At 46.0% G+C, this 20295-nt stretch overlaps 1 protein-coding gene and 1 long non-coding RNA gene across 2 annotated transcripts in view; one reads left to right on the top strand and one right to left on the bottom strand.

Annotated features, from left to right (window-relative positions):
* Positions 1–4958: 4958 nt before the first annotated feature.
* On the bottom strand, positions 4959–8250 carry LOC308617464. The gene is made up of 3 exons (XR_014015881.1): positions 8017–8250; positions 5643–5758; positions 4959–4994 (listed from the first exon to the last, which is right to left on the bottom strand). It is a non-coding gene; the product is annotated as an uncharacterized lncRNA (long non-coding RNA).
* Positions 8251–8533: 283 nt separating this feature from the next.
* The window catches only part of ARHGAP31 (Rho GTPase activating protein 31), a 112552-nt gene continuing 100790 nt past the window's right edge, over positions 8534–20295 (top strand). The window contains exon 1 of the mRNA XM_081234667.1: positions 8534–9224. Coding sequence (XP_081090793.1) covers positions 9125–9224 — 100 coding nt within the window. The 5' untranslated portion in view covers positions 8534–9124. The remainder of the gene's footprint in view (positions 9225–20295) is intronic.

The following is a 20295-nucleotide window of genomic DNA, read 5'->3' on the forward strand; positions in this document are numbered from 1 at the left end:
CACACCACAAGGTAGATATCCAACTGAAGAAGTTCTTCTAAATAGAGAGAATTAGAGCAGAAACCTGCAGCTGCTTTAAATAATCAGTTCCCACGAAATCTGTGAGGACTTCCCATTAAATTAAATTAATGTGTGATAAGCAGGTGTTAGATAGATATACACACACAATCTTACTTTGAAAAAGTGCACCAGTAAATGATATTTGTGTACATCTGACTAGGTTCTTTTAGGATCCGCATGGAGAATTAAATACTTGTGTAAAATTGAAAAAAGCAGAATGTTCCCTGAAATAGATGTAAGATTTTTCAAGTATAATCCTTTTTACAAACTGGTACAATTTTCCCACCACTGCCAACCCCCATGACCTTGAAACATATCCAAAAGATATAATGAAAAACAATAGGAATATATTGTCTAACTTCCAAATGTTTACAATTTGGGGGATATAATTATATATTGAGGTAACTTATATCTGTAACCTCTGATAATGCCTGTCCTCAAACTAATTTCTGCGTATTGTGCTTTCAAGATAGGAGTAAAAACAGGTCTGGGGACACCAGAGATGTAAGAAAAGCATGAGCCACCATCAGAACTGCTTCCCAAATTGCCCACAAAAGGCAATATATCTTCAGTGTTAGAAAACTGTCTAACAAGAGGCAATCTTAACTTTTCTGAAAATGTTTCCTGGTTCTAAACACTTAAATGTAAAGTAAATCATCTCAAACCATGTTGGAACTGGGTAAGATATAAATAAATAAATGAAAATAAAATAAAGTCTTATAAATGTGTTTTATATGGGCAATGGGACCTGGATGGGGAAATGGGGAAAATAATCCCAAGGAACTGGATCATGATTGAGGAAACAGAAATATTGCTCAGTGAGAAGATAATAAAAATCACTCTCTACAATGGAATATTACTCAGCCATAAAAACGAATGAAATAATGCCATCTGTAGCAACATAGATGGACCTAGAGATTACCATACTAAGTGAAGTAAGCCAGACAGAGAAAGACAAATATCATATGATATCGCTTACATGTGGAATCTAAAAAAAAAAAAGGTACAAAAGAACTTATTTACAAAACAGAAAGGAGATTCACAGGCGTAAAAAACAAACTTATGGTTAACAAAGAGGCAAGCAGGGGAGGGATAAATTAGGACGTTGGGATTAACCTACACAGACTACTATATATAAAATAGATAACCAACAAGGACCTACTATATAACACAGGGAGCTATACTCGTTATTTTGTAATAACCTATATGGGAAAAGTATCTGAATCACTTTGCTGTACATCTGAAACTAACACAACATTGTAAATCAACTATATTTTAATTTAAAAAAATCACTCTCCTTTGTGTACTGAGCACTGGCCTAAATACAGGCCAAGTGCTAGGCTATTCCCTTATCTTGTTTAATCCTCACAACAACTCTACAAGGTAGTTATTATAACCTTGATTTATCAGGTGGAGGAACTAAGGCTCGAAGAGGTTAAGAAATCTGTTCAAACCAGGTCAGCCCCAGACCACAGCCCATGCACCCAGAGCTGGTGAGGGGCCTATGGGGGCTCTGAAGCTTCTATCCTGTGCCTCTAGAACATCTTCATCCAGAGAGGACTGAGGAGGAACACCAGGCATGTTGAGGAAGGTTGGAATGTATGAGGAGGAGAGTGCAGAGGTAGATCACGGGGGCCTGGAGGCCTAAGAACAACTGTGCACTGGGAAAACAATTTTGTTCAAGAGGGCTATTTATAGGGATGTTTTTCCTCAGTACTCCCTTCCCCCATCTCCTCCCTTTTGTGTTAAAAGGCTCCTGGCAGATTGGTAAAGGGTTACAGGCAATGCACAGGAAACTCTGGAACACAATGAGCGGGGTGGAGACAGATCCCCACCCACTTAAGAAAATCACTTGTTTCAGTATTCAGAGACCCTGGGGGGAGACAGATGGAGCTGGAACCACATCTCTGCTCCTTTTATTGGCTTTCTCCGAGCCAGAAAGGAGGCAACATTCCCAAAGGGGTGCAGAACAGAGTAAAACGGGAAGCAGAGGCAAAATAAGAGGCAACAAAACAAAACAAACAAGACACTAAGATAAATGAAATCAGCCAGATAACTAAGTTATCCCCTATCCCAAGGACGCCTGAATTCTATGAGGAATCTAGTTTTTTCTTCCCAGAGTCTCTGTTCAGATTAGGAACTCCCAAGATACAGAGCAGGGAGTGAGAGAAGTGATCCCAAGCCCAGCTGCTGAGAGGGACCCCAGAACCTATTGCTAGGTCCTCAGGACAGACCCAGCCAGGCCTCCGGGGGCTGCCGGTTCCAGCGACGCCCCACACCCCCCAACCCAGACATCTTTCCCTCTGGGCCACCGAACAGACACCTCCACCCAAAGGGATCCAAATTCAGACTTAGAAACTAAGGCCACTACTATATATAAAATAGATAATCAACAAGGACCTACTGTGTAGCACAGGGAACTCTACTCAATACTCTGTAGTAACCTAAATGAGACAAGAAGTTGAAAAAGAATAGATATATGTATAAATGAATCACTTTGCTATACCCCTGAAACTAACACAACACTGCAAATCAACTCTCTATTCTCCAATATAAAATAAAATTTTAAAAAGAACTAAAGAAAAAAAAAGACCCCGCACAGATTCCCATGTCAGTATAATAGTGATTCTACCCAGGGCACTTGGCTCTCCCTCTGGCCTTGTGAAGTCTCTTCTCTGCATGTGACTCTAGGAAGGAAGTTTCCCACTGCTGTTTGGCTGAGTCCAGCGCCCATGTGGAGTGGGACAAGAGGATCTTGTGCTGCCTGGTTTGTTCATCGTTTCTGAAATACTGAAGATTCATTTAGTGCTACACTGTGCATTATGGGTCAAACGCGGCTACGGTTTTTAAAACACTCTGCAGGATGCAAAAGATCTCGAAACCTCTTGTTTTTGAACAACATTCAATGCAAAGAAATTAGAATGTTACTAAAATATTGGAGGGGGAAAACTTATTTCTCAAATAATTTCAAATACTGTGTGTCTCATCTAATCTCTAGTGTGTGTCTCATCTAATCTCTAGTCCGAACCTCTCAACTTCTACCCAGTCCTGCATTTTACACTATCAAAGGACTTTTCCTCCTGAAAGCTCTGACATGGCCCTTGACAGGTATGTTTTATCTTCCTCCAAAAAAATAGTGTTTACCCTTACCAGCCCCCAATCCGATAAACTTGGAGTCATCTTGGACTCTACCCGCTCCTACATCTCGTCTTTTAAATAAAAGTCTGAGGTTCTGAATTAGCAGGTAGGGGCATTGATCGATGCAATTTTATTATAAAAAGTTAGCAAGACTTTCTTTTTTGAAACCAAGTCTTTTTCTTTCTCATTATTCCCTCACCTTCTGCCCTTTCTACTCCAAAATGCCTAGTTGATGGGGAAGCAACTGAATCGCGTTCTCAGCTAGGGAACTGAGGCTGTAAAGCTGTGTTTCCCAATGTTTTTTCATTTATTTATTTATTTTTTGCCCTGAGCAATACAGTTTTGCAACTCTAGGAACTGAAAGGGAACTTAAATACAGAATGCTTCAGAAACAAAGAGAGAGAGAGAGCGAGAGAGAGAATATCATTTATAATAATAACTATGTCTGTCTTTCACCTTTTAAGCTGGGAGTGGGACCATTTAAAGCCTTCCTCCTTCTTCGTTATCACCACACCTGCTTGCTCTTAGAACCCCATTTAGAAGCAAAACTGGCTTTCATGGTTGCAGAGCTGGTGGAGCAATGGGAGGTCAGCTGCCATGTTTCAGGATGTACCGCCTGCAGGCTAAAGGTTATTCCTGCTTCTAGGATGGGGAGACTGATTCTGGTTCTCGTTCCTTCTCTCCCATTGAGCTGACCTCTCCTCCACTCTGTTCTGTTTGATTAGAGATTGGTAATGTGGACCTCCCTCAACCCCACTAAGGATGCTTATCCAATCTCATTTGGACACTTAGAAGCAACAATTTGCATTATAACCTACACTGGGAACCCATAGCACAGGGTAATGCAATAATGAGTTTGGGATACATAACTTTCTAGAAGCCCTTTTGCTCTGGCCATCCTCATCCTCTACTGGCTTCAGACCCTCAGAGTAGTGGTGGCTGGGCTCAGAAGGGACACAAGACCTCTCTCATGGAAGAACCTCACCCAATATATCAGTCTGCTAGGGCTGCCATAACAAAATAGCATAGAGAAGGTGGCTTAAATAACAGAAATTTATTTTCTCACAGTTCTGGAGCCTGAAAGTCCAAGATCAAGGTATCGGCAGGTTTGATTTCTCCTGAGGCCTCTCTCCTTGCCTTGCAGATGGCCACCTTCTCACCACCTTCTCATAAGGCCATGTCCTCACATGGTCTTTTCTCTGTGGTACACATCCCTGGTGTCTCTCTGTGTCCTAATCTCTTCTTACAAGGACACCAGTCAGATTGAATTACGGCCAAATCTAATAGCCTCGTTTTAACTTAATCACGTCTTTAAAGGCCCTATCTCCAAATACAGTCAGATTCTGAGGGATTGGGGATTGGAGCTTCAACATATGAACATGGAGGGGGGCACAATTCAGCCCATCACACCCAACAATCAGTGACAACACTAGCATCTTTATTTTTTTTTAAACAGAGAACTATTGTTTTGTTTGTTTTTATTTTTAATTTTGGCTGCTTTGGGTCTTTGTTGCTGCATGCGGGCTTTCTCTAGTTGTGGCGAGTGGGGGCTACTCTTCGTTGTGGTGTGCGGGCTTCTCATTGCGGTGACTTCTCTTGTTGCAGAGCATGGGCTCTAGGTGCGTGGGCTTCAGTAGTTGTGGCACGTAGGTTCAGTAGTCGTGGCACATGGGCTTAGTTGCTCTGCGGCATGAGGGATCTTCCCGGATCAGGGCTCGAACCCGTGTACCCTGCATTGGCAAGTGGATTCTTCACTACTGCGCCACCAGGGAAGTCCCAACACTAGCATCTTTAAACTGGAAAGGGGGAGAAGAAAGGGGGAGAGAAAATGTACGTAGCAGAAGGATGTACCCCAGAACAAAGAATTCAGAGCATATTAACCACAGTCCATGAACAAGGAGTTATATGAATACTTAATTGGCTGGGCACGAGGAGAGGAGGGAGAACTCTAAAACTGCTGATTTCTACTCTAGCTTTATGGGCCCATTGGGTAAAAGAAAAGGCTAAATCACAGGTGACTTTAAAATCTCCCAGTACTGAGTGGGGGTGAGGGAGGGATGGATTGGGAGTTGGAGTTAGCAAATGCAAACTATTACATAAAGCATGGATAAATAACAAGGTCCTGTATATCCACGTGAGCTAAGTGCTTTTTGCACCATGATAATCTGCTACAGGCATAATTTATATTATCACCAAATAGCTTAATTAGTCCTCCTGTTAACATTCCTACACTATTTCCATTTAACCTGCTTCCTGGGAAATCCTCAGCCCTGCGAAAAAAACCCATTGGAACCCAAATCTGACTTCCTTCCACAGACCCAGAGAAAGGTACACATCTTAGAGTAAGCAAAGAGAAAAAGAAAAATGGGAAGAGAAAGAAAAATAGAAGGAGAGTGTCCAGAACAAGGGCTAGATTTAAACTCGGCATTTATCACAGGGCTTACTCAACAATGAGAGGGGGCAGGGAGCAAACCGGGAGAGGGCGACCTTCCAGCTCCCTGGGTCAGGCTGTCACCGTGTAGCTTCATTATCCAGCTTGATAAATTGTGAGTCCTTCCCACTGTAAGGTGTAGATAGTTGAGAGCTATCATGTAGAGACAAAGAACCACCATGTACACATTTCAAATAAAGTTTGTTCAGTCGGTCCAGACGTAATGGACACCTTGTCCATTGTTCAGTATTACCTCAACCCTGAACCCTAAAAAACCGGAAACCACCTTATCACGAAGCAGGGGCTGAGAGGTCTCAGGCTGTTCTTCCAGAATGAAAATTCTGTGATTGTGAGGTCTCTTTGGGGAATTCTCAGTAAAGCATAGAAGAAACTTTGAGTCAGTCATTAGCTTCATGGTTCATCTAGGCAGCCCTGTTTTGTGACAACCTACACCTGCTGGGTTTGATGGTGCTTAAGGGGATCTCGTACATAGCTAATGTTATAAAGTGAAGTGTTTTGAGAATTACTTGTAAATTACTGTTTATTTAACTGGTGAACTTTATTGTCAGAAAGACCATATTTAATAAAAATTTTATATAATTAAAGTTAATTAATACTTGAATAAGGTCTGCTGATTAGTTAATATTATTGTATCAATATAGATTTCCTAACTTTGATAATTGTACTCTGGTTATATAAGACATTAATATTTGGGAAAGCTCGATGAAGGGTATATGGGAATTCTTTGACTATTTTCTTGTAAAGATTTTTACAAGCTGAAATTACTTCAACATAAAAAGTTAAAAGAATGTTTTTAAAGCTTTAGAAAGGTAATTCACAGGGCTTGACAACTTATCCATAATTTGTGCTTAGGGGCCTGGACCCAGGAAAAGAGCAACCCTTTAGCCTCTCTCCTTTGCTACCAAAATGATGAAATGCACTGTAGGTCAAATATGAAAGTCTTTGGTACAGTAAACTCCTAAATAAATAGTAATAGTAATAATTATAGTCTCATGTGGAGATGCTTCTCTATAAATAAAGGAACAAGTCATTATACTAAACACCCTACCAAATATTCTCCAAGTAGCTTACAAGATGCTTAGAAATTGCTGTCGTGGGAGTAGGAAACAGGGAGTCATTGACAGGTTCTGAGCAAAGCAGGCAAACAACAACAGCAATACTTCAGGAAGACTCAACAGGCCTTTAGTGCACAGCATGAAATGGGAAGAGACCGGACTCAGCAAACCCCACTAGGAGTTATTCTAATAATTTAGTAGTGAATGGTCCTCACTGAATGGGACTGGACGGAAGAAGCCCAGAGGAGAGGCATTTTGAAGGACTCATCTGTCTGGGCGGGACTAGACTGGAGGTGGCGGCGGAGAGAAATGAGTCAGTGGTTACTTGAAGATGTCTTGCCAAGATGACTGGGGCAATGTTGGTGTCACAGAGAGACCGATGGAAAATAGAAGGAAGGAGAGACCATACACAGAGCTTGGGCCGCAAACTCCAGTGGGGAAGACGGGCACTGGGGGCTTCGAAACTGGAGGGCTCACTCTCTAAAGAAGGTGGTGCCGCCATGCGGGCTGCTACAACTTGGCATCAGCGGTCCTTGCCGTAAGGAAATGCCCTTTCGGTGTGACCAGATCTTCCATTTTTGCAAGAGAAGCCAGAAATCCAGATCTCTTATGTGAAAAATGTTAACTCTTTAATGTTGGCAATTAATTTTAAAAAATTTTAAAGCATGGCATGTACTAAACCAAACACATCTGTGAGCCAGATTTGGCAGGCACGCTATCACTTGTAAGCTCTGACAAAGAGAGAAGGTCAAGGGTCAAAGTTCATAAACTGTCTTGGTGATACATAGGGAAATGAGAGACTGTAAAGGGATTCAGTTACTAAAATACTATACCTAAAGCTTTTTCCAGCCTTCTGAGCTGTATGAATGTCCCTACCCTTCAAGCCTATACATGGATTTGAATCTACCCAGGAAGTTTAATCTAATCCTAAAATGGTTAAATAACAAGAACTTGAGTGCTTATTGTGTGCTGAGTACACAGAAGTCAAATTAACTGGAGAAGAAAAAACATGCCCTCCTGAACACTTGAGATAAATTATGAAATAACCTGGGAGACTGCTTTCTCCACTGTAGGTCAGAATATCAGAGTCACCTTAAATCTGAGACTTCCCCCCCAGATCACTTCCATTTAGCAAACTTTGCAATAACGTCTGTGTGTGCGTTTGTGTGTGTGTGTGTGTGTGTGTGTGTGTGCGCGCGCGCGCGCGCTTGAATCTCTAACCAGAAATCTGATTTCCTGAGCAGTGGTTACAAAGCGGCAGCCTCCATCCCTCCCTCAGCTTGGGAGCGGACTTGGCTGGGTTGGGGGTACCTGGGCGCCGGAAGGGAGGATGGAAGGTTGGGAGTGGCCGGCTGAAAACCGCTCCCCGTCAGGTTTCTCCGCTGGAATCCCTGTCTTTGTTTCTGTCATTACTCTTTAAGTGTCTGTGTAGGAGCAGACAGGCACCGAAATAGAAAGTGTGAAAGAGATGATGACAATGACGATAAAAACAAGGCAGGCCACTTTTTTTCAGTCCCACCTAGCCCCCTCCATCCAGAAAGCCAGCGCGCCTCCTCCTGCTGTCTTCAAAGAGCCGTCGGTGGGGCAGGAAGCGGGCGGCTCGGGCTGCGGGTGCTCCTAGGAGAGCGGCGATTTCCTCCCGAGCTGCCCAGTTATCTCCAGAGTCGCAGAACAGCTCTCCGAAGAGCGCGTTCTCTCCCCCACCCCGTCCTCCTCAACCCACCCACCTACTTCCTCCGGCTCCATACACACACCAGCACGGAGCTGCCAAAAATTTCCACCCTCCACCCCCCTCCCTAGCTAACTTCCTTCCAGCATTTCCTGAGCTGGATGATCCTAGGATTTGTAAGACAGGAAAAAAAGGAAGGCGTGAGGGCGGGCGAGAGAGACAGGATGCTTGTTTTTCGTTCTACCAAAGCCTTCTGAAGGCAGGACAGCGCGCGCCGGGCAGAGGACCTACGGCAGCCCCCGGGCTGTCTCCGCGCCCCTGGCCGCCGCCGGCTTCCCCGCGCTCTCGGCCACTCCCGGGCTTCTAGAAAACGGACCGGAGAGCTCGCCCTCCCTCCGAAGCGGAGGAGAACACCCGAAGACACCGCGGGAACCCGTGAAAGTCCCTGGGACTCCAAGTGAGGAAGTGACACTCCCAGCGCGCCGGCCTGCCGCTGCCAGCTCCACACGGCCTGCGGCACCGCGGCCCTGGAGGAGAGCGCCGTGGATTTCAGGCTCCGCGCCCGCGCCGGGCTCCGCGCCCCGCGGGCTCCATGCGCGCTGCCCCGGGCCCAGGCTCTTCCCCACGCCCATGCGGCCCCCCAGCGCCGCGCCGCAACCACTGATCTAACCTCCCCCGGAGACCATCGCAGGCGCGGTGCCAAGCAGCGGGGAGGGGGAGACGGAGGGGCAACCTCTTTGGGACTAACTCATGAAGAACAAGGGTGCCAAGCAGAAGCTGAAACGAAAGGGAGCCGCCAGCGCCTTTGGCTGTGACCTGACGGAGTATCTGGAAAGCTCAGGACAGGATGGTAAAGTGCCTTCGCCCCCCTCCCCCCCCCACGCCCCACCCCGCTTCTTTTTGTTTGAGAGAGAGAGAGAGAGGGACTCTCGCAGGGCGTGTTGCCTTCAATTCCCAAGTTAATGTATTCCAGGCCTGAGCGCTCACTGTGCTTTTTTTTTTTTTTTTGAACATACATGATTCTTAAGGTGCGTGACGCTGCCACCCCAACGTGCAGAGGTTGTGTCAGCCCTTCCGTTTGTGTCACCCAAGCCATTAATGGGCGGTGCTGCTACACGTTTAACCGGCCACCTCTGGGGCTTGGCGGTGGGGGGGCTTGAGAGGTCCTGTTCCCAAACTTTGGATGTCGATGGGGAGGGAGGAGGGCTCGATCTGTGGTGTGGTGTTCAGTGGGATTCTCTGGGTATGTAATTATGACCGCCTTAGGTGTCCCTCCCGGGCTCTCCGATTTCATCCGCTCACATCTTTTTTTATTAATGTGCTGGAAGGCGGGGGTGCGGTGGATCCTGGCCGGGGGAGTGGTTGCACAAACATTTTCTGAATTTCTGAACTGATGCCAAATATATAGTAGCTCCCTCCCTCCCCTTCCCAACCCCTCAGACCCTCTACCTCCCCTTGGTTTTCAGATTAGCGTTTGGTGTGTCTGACAAGACGAGTGTTGTAAAAAGGTCAGAGAGCCTTGATTTTAAAATAGTTTAGGGTATGTACATGAAAAGGAGAGCCTCTCTGTTTTCAAGGTCGGATTGGGAGGGGAAAAAAAGGGAACCCTCCAGCGTAGAGACAACTTATTAAACGTTTGTTGTGGGGGAAGGGTGAAAGAAAACAATGTAGAATACAGTAACATCATTTGAAGTGAGAAGTTTTTAATCAAAGGAAAGTTGAGGAAATTGAGCATTAAATGACTGCTTTTGTTAAGGTTGACTGGCCCTGCACTTACCCGTGACAAAAAGGCCTTGTCTTCAGAAATTTCAGTGAGGGAGAAAAAAGTCCACTATATGGGCCTTGTGTTTATACATAGATAGATACAACAAAGGGGGGAAACTGAAGGGCTAACTGCAGAATAACTCTGCCTCCAGGAAAATAATCTCAAAAACTATTAGATTAGCTCATATCAAATGTGCATCTCAAAAACAGAGCAGTGCTTTTGTTTCTATTTCATTTTTTTAAGGACTTAGCACCACCTAGTAATTTGCAGTGGTGTGATATTCCTGTGGTGTCCTTGAGTTCAGGGGCTGCCATGTCATTAGGACAGATGGCTTAGTATTTTACAGCTTGGGGGACCACAGGTTTCAAAACTGCCTCTTTTGAAACTGGGACGCAACTGAGTCAATTCATGTAATCCTCTCCAACAATCTGGAGAGGTAGATTTGAAGTAACATCCTTGGGTTGAGTTTTTTTGAGTGTGAGAGAACTCCAACTATGCATCTTAATCACTACCCTCAGAAGTTCAGAATGAAATGTTTTCCTCCACCTGTTTTTGCAGGGGGCCTTCAGGTTCATGTCCATGTTCACTTACGAATGCTACCACCTTTCACCACGTGGGTGCTCTTCTGGGCCCTCACTCCAAAGCTGAGAGTTTCATGGAGGTGCTTATCAGTCCTGACTCATTCTTACAATGTCACAGATCCTAGGATGAGCAAGGAATCCTAGGGTTCTGTGAAGACTCCTCAAAGGCAGCTTTAAACAGTTCCTCTTTCACCTGATTTATATTTTGGGTATATTTGGGTATATATTTGGGTATATTTGGGTATATATATGTTCGTTCAGGAAAAAAAAAGAAAAGGGGCTACTCTTAAAGAAAAAAAAATTGAAACCAGTACCCCGTGCTCTTCCTGCCCTGGGGAGAAGGGAGGGAAGCCCGGAGAGGTAAAGTGACCGGCCTAAGGTCATACAGTCGATCATGAAGGACGCAGAGGGCTCTGGCCCACTAGCCTCCTCTCCCCTCCCTGGCATCCTTGTCTAGGCCAACATTCTCCTCTAATGATTTTTTTTCTCGTTAATTGAAAGCAGACAGCCCTGCCCCAGGATCAGCGAACTTTCAAGACTGTCATACCTGAATAAAGTTCCTTTGAAACAGAAGGAAATTGACCCACTTAATGATCCATACATCATTACTGTGCCACGTAGGAATTAGGCAGGCATAGTAAGCAGCTTATATAAATGAGAATAATTAGGATTTCTTTTTTCCCACATCTAAAACTAGTTAAGCAGTTGTCTCTTGTTTTTCTTTTAGTGTAGCATCAATAAATAGAGTCAGTGCTAATGTTTTCTCTAGAACAATGTGTCCTCCTCATGGACTTTCTGAAACATGTATTGGTTAATAGACAAGGCCTGGACTCTGCCCCCAGGGAGGAAAAGCTGACCTGGGCAATGCCCCTTTGCTCACCACCTTGGAAGTTCAGCCCAGAATCCTGAGGGTGACAAGTCAGCATGGTAACTAGGATCTAGAAGGCTGGGGAGGGCCTCACAAGACTGACATCACAGTTACTCAACTTTGGAGGTCAAGGATAGAATGAGGCAGAAAAGTGGATTCAGGTCTGGGAACACAAGGGCAGAAGGAAAGAACAGAGATGTGGGGAATCCAAGAGAACCCATGTGTTTGGAGAGGGAGGGAAATCCCTGAGCTGGGGTACAAGGCAAAGCTGGTGACAATTAGCTGTGCTCAGACCACCTGAACATGAGGAATTTATACCGCTGGACTGAGCACAGAGGAAAAATGTCATCCACTTCTGCCAATTGCTGTAACCCAGTCCTGCTACCTTCAACTGGACAAATCTAATGAGGCAGGGTGACAAATAGGTGTTTAACTTAGAGCAGACATTGCTCGGGGCCAGTGTTGTCCTTAATCTTTAGGAAGCTGATGAAAAGCAGAAACCTTTCCTTAGAAACACACACACACACACACACACACACAAATCGTGTATACAGTTTCTTCAGGCAGCCACACAGATGCCATGTTCAGGCTCTCTGTTGGTCATCCCAAGCTGCACATAGGATTGATACGAATGGCCAATTTCCCCCTTTTGCTTCTTTGGCCACTTTTCGCCAGGCTGGTGAGATCACCCAAGAATGGCATGAAGTTGCTCCTGGTCAACTTGGCCAGTGTTTCTTTCTCTTCCCCTCCAGCACGGTGGCTGCTGCCCCAGCCCCTAGCTCTCCCCTGGGAACCAGAGAACTTTCTCTTCCTGTCTGGAATAGAGGGAGAAGATCATCACTTCCTCACTGCTGATGCTGAAAATAGTATAGCTTTCTTTTCCTTCTTTTTGACCACTGAATACGAAGACCCTTGCTTGCAGCTATGTGATGAAAACCACATCATTGTGTCACCTGCAGTTGGGAGGCTGTGGATGAAGCCCTGTGAGGCCAGAGTGCATCCATGAGCATTTCCTACCTCTCCCCTCTGAATCAAGTGCTCTGGGTCTTCCCACAGTGCTTGAAAATGCTGGGGCCAGGAGTCAAGGGACCAGTAAGACAGCATTCCAGGAAAGCTATCTTCTGCCTCCGTGCTGGTCCCACTCTAAGGACTGAGGACTTCCTCACCCTTCCCAACAATCTCTGCCATTTAACTCACTCCCTGGTAAAAAGGGACAATTGTCCATGCAGTGGTTTGCCATGATGGTAGCACAATAGAATCACTTGGGGAGCATGAAAAAAGTTGATGTCCAGGCCCCCTCTCAGAACAATTAAATAAGAATCTCTTGGTGCCCAGACATGGGTATGTTTTAAAAGCTTCCTAGAGGACTTCCCTGGTGGCGCAGTGGTTGAGAGTCCACCTGCCGATGCAGGGGACACGGGTTCGTGCCCCGGTCCGGGAAGATCCCACATGCCGCGGAGTGGCTGGGCCCGTGAGCCATGGCTGAGCCTGCGTGTCCGGAGCCTGTGCTCCGCAACGGGAGGGGCCACAACAGTGAGAGGCCCGAGGACCGCAAAAAAAACAAAAAAAACAAAAAAAAAACCAAAAAACTACAGCTCTAATGGCATTGGGGAGCTTATCCACCACTTACAGCATCATCTACGGGAAAATGTGTTCCCAGTTCCAACTTGTTTCCCTCTGCCCCAGCAGATGGTCCACTGGGCTCTAGGGCAGGTCTGGGGCAAGAGGGCCGAAGGCTACCTTAGCAGTCCCAAGGCCTGGGCCTCCAGCGGCTGGTAGGCATCTGGGCAGCTGCCAGTGGGGGTGGTAGGGGTGGAAGAAGGGCGAGGCTATGCCTGTGGTCAAGGGGCTCCTGGCAGAGGTCTGGAGACTGGGCAGGAGGGAGGGATATGGGTAGGTGGAATGGCTGTTTCCATCCTCTGGGTGGGTTGTTTGCCATATCCAGACCATACAGAGTCAGTTACAGTTTGGCGTCATGCTATCAGTCAGCTTGCTCCAGGTTTAAAAGCCTTAATTCTCCTCTTTTAGTTCTTCCTGTTTCACTGTGGGAGCCCAGATTCGGGGATGCCCCTCTGAACTCAAGCCCATGAGGCAGCTGTTCTGTCTGCACAAACTCCACCTCCAGGACCTGACTTCTCTTTCAGTTCCCTGCAGGTCCGGGAGTGGCTGGGTACCTTTCTCAGATCTTTCTGAGGGCCCTTTAGTTTCAGGTTGACATTTTGCTCTCCCACCACTGTACACTGATGGTCCACTCCCCAGAGGGTCTGGGAAATCCCTCCGTGAACTCTCCATTCAGTGGGACAACTAATCTGTTTCCTGTCCCTCTTGGTGCTTAATTAACCCATCTGACCATATCATTTACTCGCTTCATTGGAGCCCTCATGCATTCAGTCGTGGGTAGTATGTGGTTATGCTAGGGCAAGTCCAGGGTGTTATGATAACAACAGCTACATTTAGAGCTTACCTTACGCCTGCCCTCTGCTAAGTGCTTTGCCCGTAGTAACTCATTTCTCTTCACACCAGTCCTCTTATCCTCAATTCATAAATGAGGAAAGTGAGACCCAGAGGGGGTAAGTAACTTGCTCCAGGGTCACTCAGCTGGGAACAGGCAAAGTTAGGATTCTACCCCAGGCTGTAGGCTTCCAGAACTCCTAATGGGAGCCCCCAGCAGGGGGCACCTGACTTGGGAGGATCAGGGAAGGTTTCCAGAAGCAGCTGAGACCCAAAGGATGAAGAATTAGCTAGGAAAGGTGTGATAACGATGTGCCAGGCAAGACGCTGGGAAGGAGACCACTAACCCAAAGAGAATACCCCTGCCCTGGGTATCCACTCAATGTTAAATCTTCAAATCTTCTCTTGAACAGAAAAATATTCACCTTCCTTGCTAACACTTTGCTCCTGTTTATGTTTGGAATTTTTGTCTATTTAATTGAAGATAAAAGCTTTTGCATTTTCTCCTTCAGTCATGACAGCTAACTTCAAAGCTTAATTGAGCCATTGGTTTCTGAAAGTTTGTTCACATCCCTTAGACTGTAAATTTCTTGAGTCTGGAGTGTCTGTTTCTTTCTCTCCCACCGTACCTCCACAGCGCCTTATACTGGTTTGTTAAATAAGTGAATAAACAAAGTGAGAGAATGACTTAGCTTCAGAAAGGTAGAATAGCTACGCCTCAAAGTTCCCATTGCCTTGTCCTTGTTCTTTGAAATGCTGGGGCCATCTTACTCTCATCAAGCTTAAAATTATATTTTGTAATGGGAGTTTATTCGTTATGAACCTTTTGTAATCCCTCAATTCAAATACATATATATTTTTTCTTTTCAACCTGTTAAGAACTAGAAAAAAACCTTCAGGAATAAGGTTCTTATCAAACATTCAGAGGGTACATTCTGAATAGTCAAGTCTGCTTATCCAGGGAGAAAATGATCTGTAAACCCCTGCACTATAAGCAGTGGTTCTCAACTCTTCCTGCATTCCAGAATCATCTAGGAAGCTTTTTTTTTTCTTGCAATACACGAGCCTCTCACTGTTGTGGCCTCTCCCATTGTGGAGCACAGGCTCTGGACACGCAGGCTCAGCGGCCATGGCTCACAGGCCTAGCCGCTCCACGGCATGTGGGATCTTCCCGGACCAGGGCACGAACCCGTGTCCCCTGCATCGGCAGGTGGACTCTCAACCACTGCACAACCAGGGAAGCCCTAGAGCTGTAGTTTTTGATACATTCTTTTTATTTCCCCCCTTAATCCATTAGGCATCTGTGGACTAGCCTGGAAACCTTTTCCTGTGGGAGTGGGGATGAGGGGAGAACACATTCTAAATTCCAGAAGCTGACTGACCAAGGCAGTTCTGAAGCACTTGCTAGGGACTGATTGTTCCTGGGGGTCACCTCCCTGCAGAAAGTTTCCTGGGATTTCGTGGCAGAGGGTGGAAGAGGAGGACAGGGTTGAGAGGTCCAGGACTCAGTCTGGGGATAAGAAGTGCCCCCCAACTCCTCTTCCATTAGATATTGTAGCTAAAAATTTCTGGAACAAAGTAGTGATAGACCCTCTGGTTGGGACTACCCAGTGCTTATTTCCTCCAGAACAGGCTAGTCAGTATGAGCTGCCGGGCACCTCCCCCTCTCCCCCACACCCCGACCCGCACCTTCTGGGTCTCAGGTCTCCACTTTCCTTGGTCTGGTTCCTTCATCCCAGTCTTGAGGCCCAGGAACATGGCGCTACTAGCGCTTTCGGTTTTCTATTTTGTTTTCTTTTTCACTCATTGCTTGCCCTGTATTGAAGCCAAGGTGGCATTTACCCACTTGTCACACTTCAGATTTAATTTTCTTTTTGCCTACAGGTGCATTCCCACCTGATTTTCTGTTTCTCTCTATGCCCCAACACAAATGTCACCCTTCAGTTTTCTAGGTTTTGGTGTTCCTCCCTCAAAGGACTGTCCTCGAGTCCTGACTGAGGTGGAGCCACAGCCTGATGGAACTTTAGGTGTCTAGATAACAGCCCCCCACCACCCCGCTAATCTTCCCCCCAGTATGCAATTTTAGGTAAGCCTTAAAATAAGGGACCCCTGAGAAAGCGTGCTGACTTCAACTCAGAAGAGACAGATACTGGTGCTCGATTTTTTTAAGAGCAGCTTTTGATAGAGAAAGCTGAGAACATGAGGCTGCTAAAGGAAGGGGGAGGAAGGGGGGGTGTCTTGGAAGGAGAGAAGGGACCCAGAAATGAAAGCTGAGCCCCAAACTACACCTGCTTGTTATTTTTATTTGTAGAGTTACAGTCTGCATTCATTGCTTACTAGGTTCCAGTCACTTTATACGTACAAAGTAATATTTTCGAAATCTGTAAGAATTGGGCATTTTAACCCTTTTTACAGAGGAGAAAACTGAGATCCAAGAGGTTAAATCACTTGCCAAGATTGTAGAGATAAGAGAGGCAAGATTTAAATCCAGATCTAGTGTGACTCCCCAAGCCATGCCTGTCTTAGGCACAAACACAGTCTCCCAAAATAGCATATTTCATAATTTGACATTTATGTTACAGTTTTGTCAAAAGAAAAAAAGAACTAACCTGCAAAAAGTAGCCTTTTCTCCCTTGCGTTTTTCTTCCCCCAGCCTAGATGGAGAGTAGTAATAATAATAACAGCTAACGTTTGCATAGCACTTCACCCTCTGCCAGGAGCTTTTCACACACACCTACTCTAACCCCACCTACTAACTTTCAAGTCCCCTACCTTTTCCTCCCAGGCCCCTCCCTGCCTACTGCAGCCACAATCCTCCTTCCCTCCTGGAACAGCACTTGCCTTAGAGTCAGAGGCACCCAGTGTGATCCTCATTCTACCTGATATTCTGTTTTCTCACTGGCTTTGTGTTTGCAAGTGGACGCTGAGCCCTAAAGGCGGGTGGCCTTGAGCAGCTCATGCAGATTGAGTAGCTCGCTGGCTTCCCTGAGGCTAACACACAGCAGATGATTGATCGACCCTGTTTCCTCCTCAGGAAGCCAGAGTTAGAGCCCTTCTAGGAAGCTCAGGACCTGGGACATTGCTGATATGCTGGAACAGCAGGAATCCAAGATTGTTCAAGGTTCCCCACAAGGGCGCATAGGTACTCCCAGTTAGAAACGGACCCAGGCTTTGCACAGGGGGCCCTAGAAATGCTGCCTTCCCCTAGTGCCTCACCAGTCACTCCTTGGTATGAAGCACATTCTTGGCGGGGCCCCAGAACCAACTGAGTTTCTGGGATCGAGTCTCAGGCACTCTTTGTTCTAGTTCAAGCTTGGCTGATGCATACCACGCCCTGGTGCCATGCCCATGGCCTGATGCTGACCCAGTATGCCTCTGGGGCCCCCCTCGCCACCACCCCCAGAGGGAGAGGGGTGAATGTCACCCTCCCCAAAAGCAACTTATACCAGCTCTTGCTGTTACAGACAGCAGAAAACAGTCTGACATAAAAAGTAGGAGGCTGGCAAACTGAATAAATCTATAGCCTTCATGAATTGAGCTAATTTGTGTAATCGTGCATATTTCTTTCCCTGGCTCTTTTCATGTTTTTATTCAGAAACCATCTTGTATGGGGCTTTCAATTCAATGCAACAAATATTTAATGGGACTCTAATATGCTGGACACTCTGGGGTTTACAAAGATGCTCTCAAGTTGCTCTCAGCCTAGTGGGTTGCATAAGACAGGAAAATAACCAAGAGTACCAAGAATGAAATGAGGGTTCTACAGAAGGTGCAAGCGGGAGATGCTAACATTCAAGGCAACCGAGTGAAAGAGAACTATGAGTGGGTTGTTTGTAAGGGGGGAATAAATCAATAAAACAATAAACATCATCTGACCCATGAGGAATGACAGAGATACGGGGAGGTAGAGTGGTTGGTTTCTACAGACAGCAAACCACATGGTTTTGCCTGATGCTTGTAATTGGTCACACCCTCCTGAGCCCTGGGGAGAAGATGCTTAAACTGTGGGAAAGGTAGTTGAGAGTGACTTGTCATGGCCAGGCTTGGAGCAGGGGACCTCCAAGTCTGCAACCCTTTTGGCTGCACCCTTGGCTGGGGTGACTGAAGCTGTCTTCAGTGGCAGGAGAGTGAGCCTACTGTCGGGAGAAGGCACTGTAGCTGATCACAAGTGTGGCAGTTGGTCTGGCTGTGTCTGTGCCCGGCCCAAGAGCAGGAGATTCTGTTAAAACGTAAAACTTTTAAAATGATGTCAACTGACCACCCTAAGTATGTTTCTTGATTAAATCTAAATGTGCAGCCTCAATCTCTCCCCACTGCATGTGCAAAGTTCTCTTTTGCTCCCCCCATTTTATTTTATTGTTATTTTAAATTTTATTTACTTTTGGCTGCACCACACAGCTTGCGGGATCTCAGTTCCCCAACCAGGGATTGAACCTGGACCATGGCAGTGAAAGCTCGGAATCCTAACCACTAGGCCACCAGGGATCTTCCCCCTCCCCCATTTTATATATGAAAACCAACTCAGAGAGATTAAGCAACTTGCCTAATATCACCCAGCTAGGAACTAGGAGAACCAGAAGTCAAACCATGTCTGTCCGACATTAAATTCCGCTTTCTTAGCTTTGTCTCCTCTGGACCCAAACAGCTGCGGTTATGCTGGCAGTAAATCAGGGTCTGATATGCAGAGCTCCATTTAACCATGCATTGCCAAGGTGATAAGTTCAGCAGGATTTAGTTCAACTTTAATAAAACTGCTGGCAATGGAGTTCCCATCCCCAGTTTTTCAAAGTCAAACATTTAGGTTCCAAATGGCAGGATTCTAAACAGAGAGCATGCCCTGTTACCATAAGTAGCCCCTTCCACCACTGCTTTCCCATCTGTTTCCTGCATGCTGAGTATTATTGGGAAACAATGATGTCAACTCTTCCATATAAATCTACACCTCCCTATTGCCCCTCCCCTACAATGCATATTTTTGTTCTTCTTTCTGGCTTTTGTCTTGCTGTTCTGTTCTTTAAGGACTCACGCTTTTTGGCGTCAGTTGTTGGCTTTCTTTTTAATATGTTTTAGCTATTTAAGCTTCATTGTGGCCTTCAAAGTGCACATGCTTCTTGGGTCCATATTTGGAAAATCCTTTGTTTGGCTAATAGCTAGAGTATGGGCCTGCTGTTAGTGGAGAGAAGCCATTTTGCTTTCTGGAAAAGCAAAGCTGGATGCAGGGCTCCGAATTCGGCTCAGAGCTGAGGGCACAAACCCCACTCGAGGGCTCTCAGGGGCTGCATTATAGCTGTTGGACCCTGGACACAGAGCCTGCAGCTGAAGGTCAGGAAAATATATCCATCCAGTAACCTGTTTTCCCTCACCCAAGCCTGACTCTCAAATGAGACTTGGTTTCCTCAGTTCCCCTTTTTTTTACTGCTCCTAAAGTCAACTTGGTTTCAGAAAGGAAAGAGGGGAGGCTGTTCTGGGGGCAGGTGGGAGGGGAGAGTATGAGTTCTGAATTATGGGTCCAAGAGTTCTGGACCTCTCTTTTTTTTTTTTTTTTTTTTTTGCGGTACGCGGGCCTCTCACTGTTGTGGCCTCTCGCGTTGCGGAGCACCGGCTCCGGACGCGCAGGCTCAGCGGCCATGGCTCACGGGCCCAGCCGCTCCGCGGCATGTGGGATCTTCCCAGACCGGGGCACGAACCCGTGTCCCCTGCATCGGCAGGCGGACTCTCAACCACTGCGCCACCAGGGAAGCCCTGGACCTCTCTTTTTAAGGCTCTGGCAATGATACTCAAACTTTACTGGGCATCAGGATGACTAAAAATGGAGTGTTTACTTTTAAAATTTAATTTCATTTAAAATTTAATTTTGGAATTTGAGAAATATTGGTTAAATTTTAGTACACTCTAAGGAGTATTAGAAATACTCCTTAAGTTCCCTTTGGGGCTCCTTGAAACAAAATGGACATCTAATAAAAGTTTCAAATGGGCATTTGCATAGGTCCCGTAGTATCTGGGTCTGTGGAGAACACACGATCCCACGGAATGAGTTCTACAGTTTTTAGGGCTGCAAGCTGTAAAGTGCCATTGCAGGTCAGTATTCTGAGGTCAGTCCCTCAGACATTCTGCTCTTGGAGGTCTGAGATGGGGCCTAGGAATCTACATTTTGAAGATGAGCTCTGGGCGATTGTGGTATCAATGGCCTACTGATCTCACTTTGACTAGCTTGTAAAAAGAAGCAGCTAAGTGAAACCACATGATTTTTTTTTTC

The sequence above is a fragment of the Mesoplodon bidens genome, assembly GCF_964165515.1.
Source record: "Mesoplodon bidens genome assembly, chromosome: 5".
Classification (NCBI taxonomy): Eukaryota; Metazoa; Chordata; class Mammalia; order Artiodactyla; family Ziphiidae; genus Mesoplodon; species Mesoplodon bidens.